Raw genomic sequence first — 9240 nt, 5'->3', positions numbered from 1 at the left:
ATACCTCTTTATTTTAGGTCAGTATTCTGTCTGCACATGGTGTCATACCTACCAGAAGACCTTAGGCTCTATCTACACTGCTGACACAATGTTCTGCCAACAGGATTGCAAGGTATGTGATAAAGAAGAGTGGATTTGACGTTCCACCTCTACACCCATAACTGGCCAAGATCGTCCTTCTTTGCTATAATTGCACTTGAGAAAGGGCTCCGGCCTGAAACGCGTTGTGATTAGCATTCACTAAATTTCCGTGAGGACCTTCTGATTTGTGCGCGTTCTATCCCATTCCTGCTACCCAATTGGTCTAGAACCTTGAGGGATCCCATTGTACCTACCTATCCGTAGGGTTCTGTTGACACACTCCCTTTAAGTGTATTGGCTCCTTTAATCATCAGTTCAGTAAACAGAAAATTATGAGTGGGTTTCCATAGTATAAAATAATATGATTCATTTTATTTATTTGTATACTCTTAAAGGACTTCCTTATGTATGGAAGGCAATGTTATTGCTCAGTATTACACATGGTACAATATGGATAGATGATAATATGGCCTCTAGGGGCGCTATTCCATTGAGGAAGGAAGCGGTGTGGCGGCTCTTACACTCGTGTAGAAATTTAGACGTGTAGAGAAGTAATAACTCGTGTATGGGTTTAATGGGACATATAAAAATAGCAGATAGATCTGTTTTTCCTTTAAGGCTACATGTGGTCCTGATCCATTGTGTCGCACAGAGCCATGTGCAGTGACCCAGTTACTAGTACATATATTATTATATCTGACACCACAGACAACATCTGATTCTCGTGACATAAATGGCCGCTCTACGTATATATTATGTCAATACCTATGGCACGATGTGTACGTTGTGTGTTAAAGCTACTTAATACTACACACGACCAACATAGATCATTAAAACATAAAATTACTGAAAATCGGCCACAGCTTGTAATCCAGAGCTGCGTCACTTAGTATACTATAGACTAACGTATAATATAATATCCCGTATACATGTATATGCTATATACCCTGTATTATCTATCATGTTACACAGTGAGCACCCAGCCAGCAATAAACACCCACATACTGTATAAAGCTATCCATTCATATGCTGACATTGTGTAAAATATCGTATTCTAGTACTTAAACCTAACCGCTATGTACATTAGAAGGCTACATCATAACAAAGACGTCCTATGATTGAGGTCAGACCACAGAAAAAGTAAGATTATATTAATATAGGCTAAAAAACAGACATTTACCCTCATGGGGCATAGCCTTTGTATAATGTGTTACTTCGTCTCATTGGTATTCCTATAGACCTTACATCAATGGCTTATTAATAATGCCTATTAGTGCCAGATATGTCCATCCTTACCGTAGATGAGATTTGGTTAAAGTCAGCCTTATCATATGTGATAGAGGGAAAGAAGCTGAGGTGTGGTATATATAGGTTTATAGGACATGGGGCAGGTTTTTTGAGTTAAAATTGAGTAAATCTAGACTGGACTCTTAGGAGAGAGTCCTGATTACCTTGCACATGCGCAGTGATTGGTCGTCAGAGTCCTGATTACCTTACACATGCGCAGTGATTGGCAGTCAGAATCCTGATTACCTTGCACATGCCCAGTGATTGGCAGTCAGAGTCCTGATTACCCTACACATGCGCAGTGATTGGTTGTCAGAGTCCTGATTACCCTACACTTGTGCAGTGATTGGCAGTCAGAGTCCTGATTACCCTGCACATGCGCAGTGAATGGCAGTCAGAGTCCTGATTACCCTGCACATGCGCAGTGATTGGCAGTCAGAGTCCTGATTACCCTGCTCACTTGCAGTTATTGGCAGTCAGAGCCCTTATTACCCCACCCATGTGTAGTGATTGGTAGTCAGAGTCCTGATTACTCTGCCCACATGCAGTGATTGGCAGTCAGAGTCCTGATTACCCCGCCCATGTGTAGTGATTGGCAGTCAGAGTCCTGATTACCCTGCCCACATGCAGTTATTGGTCGTCAGAGTCCTGATTACCCTGCACACACACAGTTATTGGCAGTCAGAGCCCTTATTACCCCACCCATGTGTAGTGATTGGCAGTCAGAGTCCTGATTACTCTGCCCACATGCAGTGATTGGCAGTCAGAATCCTGATTACCCCGCCCACACACAGTTATTGGCAGTCAGAGTCCTGATTACCCCGTTCACATGCAGTTATTGACAGTCAGAGCCCTGATTACCCCGCCCATGTGTAGTGATTGGCAGTCAGAGTCCTGATTACCCCACCCACATGCAATGATCTGCAATCAGAGCCCATATTACCCTGCCCAACACAATCTTCGAAAACCTGCTCTCTATAAACGCTGATAAAGGGACAGCTGTTAACCCCTGTATGTGGACAGGATAATAAGGACCCTCACTGACTCTCCTACAAGTCCTGTCCGGATTTACTCTGCTTTTTACTCCCCATAAACCTATATATTACAGAGCTCGGCCCTCTATCATACACTGCTCACAGATATAACAACATAAATCACTTGACAGATTCATTATAAGGACATAAGATTTTTCAAGAAACCGGTTCAATACAATATCGCAACATTGTCAGGCTGTAATACTCAGCTCAACCACTGTGTGGCCGCACATAAAGGATAGACATCTCATGACAAAGTATCTAAAGTCATGTTTAGTTTTTTTTCGTCATTTTTTTGAAGCTGGTGATCTCACATCACAAATCTATGGATCTGCTGAGTCAAGGGGAAAGGTAAGGAAGGACATATCTGTATGTCTATTAGGCTGGCCAAACACAGTACAAGTTCTCAGACGAGTCCACCATATTGAAAGCTAATTGCTGTGATATCAACCTAAGAGAAGGTCATGAGATATCACCAGCTACATACCATCAAAGCCCCAATAGCTGACCGTATATTACACTATAATGTCCTATTGTAGAGGATCCGTGTGGGCTCTGCACAGTGTATGGCCTGTCTTTGCATTGTCTTAACATGTACATTTTAACTCGCATTCATACAATTGCCTTTAAAGCGGAGAGAGGTAACCCTAAAGGGGTCAACTATTTTGTAGACCTAGAACAGCTGGCAAGGCTGTGGTTTTTTACGAAAGATACCCATTTCTATTTTTACTTGTTTGGCACATAGTATAGTCTTTTATATATAGAATTTCCTAACTTCACAACTTCACAGTGATGTTGTCCCCATCTTGTAGCCACCATAGTCAATCTGTTAGTCTACCAGATCTGTATCTTCTTAGATAACACACCGGGGTCCATTCACAGCCTACAAAAACGAAAACATTATGGTCCCCTCTTAGTAGAAGGGTGCATAAAGGCGGGGTGCATAAGATTTTCTGTAATGTAGGCCACTAAAAGGCAGATGATGACCAGCATCACACATATAGACCCCCCTACGGCAGTCATGGCAATGACAATATCCTGCATCCCCATGGGCTCCACGCTAAAGTCCACACATTCCTCCATAGACGTCCTGTTAGTGAAGAGGGTCTGCAGGCAGATCCTGTACCTGACATTGTCATGCACGTCGGTTAGGAGGTAGTCTCTACAGTTCACACCGAGCTGGACGGTATCGCATTGGAAACGCGTAAAAGTGCCATTCCACGAGCAATTGATCAAAAACCCTTTCAGGTCAGGAAGGTATTGAGCTGGTGGCTGCCATTGTAGGAGGACGCTGCTGTTTCTTAAGACATTGGCCAACAAAGACCTCCCTGACTTGTACAGAACGCATTCTCTTTGGTCACAGCGGAAGTCGCTATCCGTGGTCCTGAAACAGATGCTCTTCTTGTACTTCTGCTGCCCCTCTCCAAACACTTTATAGGGGCAGATAGATTCGTCTCGCAGTAAGTTAGTCTGCTTGCTTTGTCTAGTTATATTCACCGAGGTAGCTCCTCTTTTATGGCGTTGAAAGAGCATAGAGGCTGTAGAAGAAGACCCTAACCAAGAAGAAGAAGACAATGCGCTGCTCCTCGCCATTGGATGTCCAGGTACCCGCTGCCAGACCCCCAAAGCAGATAGGGGTCTCCATTCAAAGAGGCAAAGAATCAGCAAAGACTGGAAGGTCCCAAAGTATAAATGGATCATGGTGACGAATGGAAATCCACAGCATCCAAGACATACAACTGAGCAGGTAGTCTTAGTAACGCAAACCTAACAGGGCTCCTAATGTTCCTTTAAATGAAGGTCACTTTTCATAGACGATGCATGAGTGGATTGCAATAATAGGGACTTGCTCTGTAGCTGCGGCAGTCTCTCCATCTCCTACAAGCTCTGGCATCTTCCTACAGCCACAAATAGGGGGCAAAATCCAGCAGCCTTGCCTCCCGGTGCCAGGCACGGCATGTCGCTCGGATGAGCCTCTTCCAATGCACTGTAGCGGCCACGTTTTGGACATATTAACTTGAAATAGGTCTGCATCTCCTCTTGATGTTGGTTACAAGCAGCGTTTTTTCTGTGCAGCCTCCTCCTGATCTCCAATAGAAAAGCAGCAGCTCTTAACCCATGCCTAGCCTGACTGCAGCTCACTACTATACACCCACAGCACTGGAAAGCTGTCGGCGACCATCGAAAATCTGCTATTTATTTGTAATTAATCTATGTGTAGTCCAGAGCGAGGGGAAGAGAAGAGGCGAGAAGATCAATGGCTTCCGGCTCTGAATACTCTTAATCATGAGATGCAATCTGACTGGGAAAAGATCTTCTGTCAAGGAGAACTAAGTCAAGAACGTTTAGATAGAGAAACTTACTTGGAAGACAATATTGCTAATATTACACAATACTGTTATATCAATGCAGAGGAGTCTGACGCCTATGTTATTAAAGAGGATCTGTCACCTCTCCTGACATGTACAAAATAATATAATATACTTTAATATAATATAATACAATATAACACAATACAATATAATATAATACAATACATTATAATACAATACAATATAATATAACACAATACAATCTATTATAATACAATATAATATGATACGATATAATACAATATAATATACTATAGTACAATACAATACAATATACATATATAATACAATACACTATAATACAATATATTATAATATAATACAATAAAAAATATGTGATACAATATAATATAATACAGTACAATAAAATATACTTACTATAATACAATACAACATAATACAATACAATATAATATACTATAATACAATATACTATAATACAATATATTATAATACAATAAAAAAAATATGTGATATGATACGATATAATACAATTTAACATAATATACTATAATACAATATATTATACTATAATACAATATAACACAATACAATATAATATAATACAATATAACACAATACAATACGATATAATATAATATAATACAATATAACATAATATAATATACTATAATACAATATAATATACTATAATACAATATAATACAATATAATATACTATAATACAATATAACACAATACAATATAATATAATACAATATAACACAATACAATACAATATAATACAATAAGATACGATACAATATAATATCTTATAATACAATACAATATAATAATTCTGGAGCACTTTTCTTATAACACTGCACATGTCATCCCTCTATTATTCCTACTAAAAATGTACACATAAATATACAGCAGGGTGTTACCATTTGGGGGTGTCCCTGTACAGTCTGACTATGACCAATCAGTACTAACAGTGCCATGCTGTGTAGGGACACACCTCTTTGACTTCTCGAATGGAAACATCCACTTGTCAATTTATTCATTCACGTCTAGCAGGACGAGTGGAGGAATGGCACAGCCCAGGCTTATAAAGAAAAGACGTTCCAGTTTTAGTTCATGGGGAATTGAAGTATTTGCCTAAAAACACATATGAGGAGTCGTAACAGGTCCTTTTTAATAATATATAGTATTGTGCAAAAGTTTTAGGCAAAAATGGTAAGAATGCTTTCAGAAATAGAAGGGTTAATAGTTTAAAAGAGAAATGTAAATCCTATCAATATTTGGTGTGACCTTTGCCCTTTGCCTACTATCAGTTCTTCTCGGTACTTGCAAACAGTTCTAGAAGGAGCTCGGCAGGGAGGTTGTTCCCGCCATCTTGGAGAACTAAGCCCAGATCTTCTGTGGATGTAGGCTTGCTCCAATCCGTCTGTCTCTTCATGTCATCCCATCCATCACTAGATGAGCGCAGCCTCATCTGTCGGCTCTCTGTATGCATTTACCCCCATGTAAAAATCATGGAAAATTTTATTTTGTCTTTTTTTTTCTTTTTTTTTTCTTTTTACTTTTTGTGATGGAAGAAAAGCTTTTGCCTGCAGAACTTTTTCTTCCAGTACAAAAGTTACCAAGGAAAGAAACGTCCATCATGTTTTTTTACACTATAGTCAATGGGTACGAGCACAGATGGAGGGGGCTTGGTCTGTGTCTGTCATTCATCTGCAATTAATGTCCATTACTCTCATCACATGACAGCTGACAGTGACAGACTGTGATAACGGTAGTGTGAACATGGCCTTAGACAGTCGTATCATCCATCACTCCAAGCTGTGCGCAGCTTGTGTAACATGTCTTCCTTGTGATGTGCATCGGAGCAGTACATGTATGTGGGGGTATGTTGTATGTATTTTATGTATTCATTTACATATGATTACAATAAATGAATGCACCAATATATCACTTCCACCCCCAAGGATCCTGGCGGGGGATTTTTTTTTTGAGATGCTGAGCTGGGAAATATATGGCTTTCTGTGCTTTCATTCAGTAATCTCATGAGAAAAGCTGCTGAAATGTTGGCAGGACTCAGTGAACCCGTGGATCCTGCCTCTGCGCCCACACCGTGAGTGACAGCTTTTCTTTTATGAGTTTATGCACGGAGAAAGCTGTCAATCACTTTGTGTGGGCCGGGTTGCAGGACTAAAAGATGGGGAGAAAGGTGGGAAGAAGTCGGTGCAAGTCCCAACCCCAGATATCCACAATCACTGGTCATTGTAACAACTTTGTTCCAGTAAGAAGAGCAGCTCTGGAGCACAGACTTCTGCTCTCTCTTAAATATTGTTCAAAGAATGAGCAAAAGTATAGGCTTGTTATTCAGGTGCACTTTAGAGCTAGAATGCAGGGGCATAGCTATACGGCAGGGGAAGGGATGCTCCCATAGAAATGAATGTAAGCACCTGGCACGCAGACTTTGCCGGCGGCCGGCCGCTTAACCCCCGCGTGCCGGCCACTTCCATTCATTTCTATGGGAGCGTGCTGTTCGGAACGGCTGTTCGGAACAGTGGTCGCTCATCTCTAGGGAACCTTCGGCTCTCTGGCTGCTGTGAAACTACATCTCCAAGCATGCTCCATTCACTTCCATGGGAGTTCCAAGAACAGCAGAGCCAGTATGCATGCTGGGACTTGTAGTTTTGCAACAGCTGGAGAGCCGTACGTTCCCTACCCCTGGTCTACAGGGTGCAGAGGTAGAAATCACTAGGTCCTGGAGCCTGAGGGAGCCCAAAGAACTCTATAAAACATAAGAAACCAGTATTATAGATAGCACATGGTTATTAGAGATCCCATTGTAGCATTGGGATCAAAGAGCATCAAGTTCTGTAGTTCCCCACTTCACAATGCTCCCTACGGGAGTAACACTCTCTTTGTCAAACTTTAACACCGCCTATTGATGTATTTGCTGCAAATCTTGGCACCTATTAAGCCACATCTCTTTATGCTAAGTCACGCCCATTTCTGTTAGACCACAGCCAAGAAAGTCCCAAAAAGTATCTAAACCCTTTAATAAATGTGGTGCAAGTCATGTAACATGAAGGATTGGTGCAAATTGTGCAGAGATCTGGTGTACTTCAATTGCTAAATCTGCCCAATTCATTGCCTGCCTTCCATTCGGGGATTCCATCTCCAAATCTGCTTGAAAAATGCGGAGAGAAGTGTCCTGCAAGCGGTACTTTTTTCTCTGCATTTTTCAGGCAGAAACCGAGCGGAAACAAAGCGTATTCCATTATAGTCTATGGGGTCTGTAGGTTTTCGCAGGTAATTGCTTTTTAAGCAGATTGGGTTTCTGTTTTTCAGGTCCCCAAGCGGTCACAGTGAAAACCTAGCTTTACTCTTTTATGCCATAGTACAAACTTTATTAGACATTAATATTAATATGAATCCAAGTACGCAAAAAATTACTTATCAATATAGTGGTAGAAGAGGCAACTTACCATGCAGCTCTTGCTTTAATGCAATGCTACGAATTGTATCCAATGTTATTAGTTTTATTTTATTTCTTTACTTTTTATGAATTTTACTTTCTATCTTAAATCATGACTCGTGTTATAACCTCCTTAAAGGGGCTCTATCAGCAAAATTATGCTGCATGAGCCCCACATATGTGTGAATAGCCTTTAAAAAGGCTATTCAGGCACCGCTAAAGTTATATTAAACTACCCCCAGTTTTAAAATAATACCCTAAAAAAGAATGTGATAAACTTACCCATCGTGCACGGTGGGCGGGCATTCAGGGTGTGTCTTCTTCTTCATCCACGCCTCCTCTTCCTCCGATGTCCTCGGGTCCCGTCTTCCTCCGGCGCTCGCGAACTGACATTGCTAAAAAAAAAAAATGACCTGGGCTCATGCGCAGTAGCATGCGGCTTCTACTATGGCTACTGCGCATGCGCCCAGGCCATTTTTTTTTTTAGCAATGTCAGTTCACGAGCGCCGGAGGAAGACAGGACCCGAGGACATCGCAGGAAGAGGAGGCGTGGATGAAGAAGACGGCGGACCCTGAATGCACGATGGGTAAGTTTATCACATTCTTTTTTAGGGTATTATTTTAAAACTGGGGGGGTAGTTTAATATAACTTTAGCGGTGCCTGAATAGCCATTTTAAAAGATATCCACGCATATGTGGGGCTCATACAGCATAATCTTGCTGATAGAGCCCCTTTAACCTGTACGGCTCCAGGCACACAGTCGTAGTTTTTATCGGAAATTGTGGTTAATATTACGGTCCTACTAATTTCTATGGTACCATACACACAGCCTCAGTTTTTGCTACTGTGTCCGAGCTATAATGAAGAGTGAAAAATATAGAGACCCCATAACTGTCTGTACTTGTGGCTCGGTCCATTAATTTCAATGTATGGGTCATAGAAATAATGGATGATCCAAGGATACCAATACATGTGACATCCGTGACCTGTACACTGCACACAGTCAAGTGCAGCAGACCTGACAAGTCTTTG

General features: G+C 41.2%; 1 protein-coding gene across 1 annotated transcript; it reads right to left on the bottom strand.

Moving 5' to 3' along the window:
* Nucleotides 1–2914: 2914 nt before the first annotated feature.
* FNDC10 (fibronectin type III domain containing 10) lies at nucleotides 2915–4456 on the bottom strand. Its single transcript, XM_075278792.1, has one exon. The coding sequence runs from the start codon at nucleotides 4101–4103 to the stop codon at nucleotides 3303–3305; it is 801 nt and encodes a 266-aa protein (XP_075134893.1). The 5' UTR covers nucleotides 4104–4456; the 3' UTR covers nucleotides 2915–3302.
* Between the last annotated feature and the right edge of the window lie 4784 nt (nucleotides 4457–9240).

Source organism: Leptodactylus fuscus, chromosome 6, assembly GCF_031893055.1.
Source record: "Leptodactylus fuscus isolate aLepFus1 chromosome 6, aLepFus1.hap2, whole genome shotgun sequence".
Lineage (NCBI taxonomy): Eukaryota > Metazoa > Chordata > Amphibia > Anura > Leptodactylidae > Leptodactylus > Leptodactylus fuscus.
This window is presented reverse-complemented; position numbering and strand designations above follow the sequence as displayed.

Coding starts and splice junctions, on each gene's coding strand:
- FNDC10 (XM_075278792.1), bottom strand. CDS start 4,103: ATGATCCATTTATACTTTGGGACCTTCCAGTCTTTGCTGATTCTTTGC.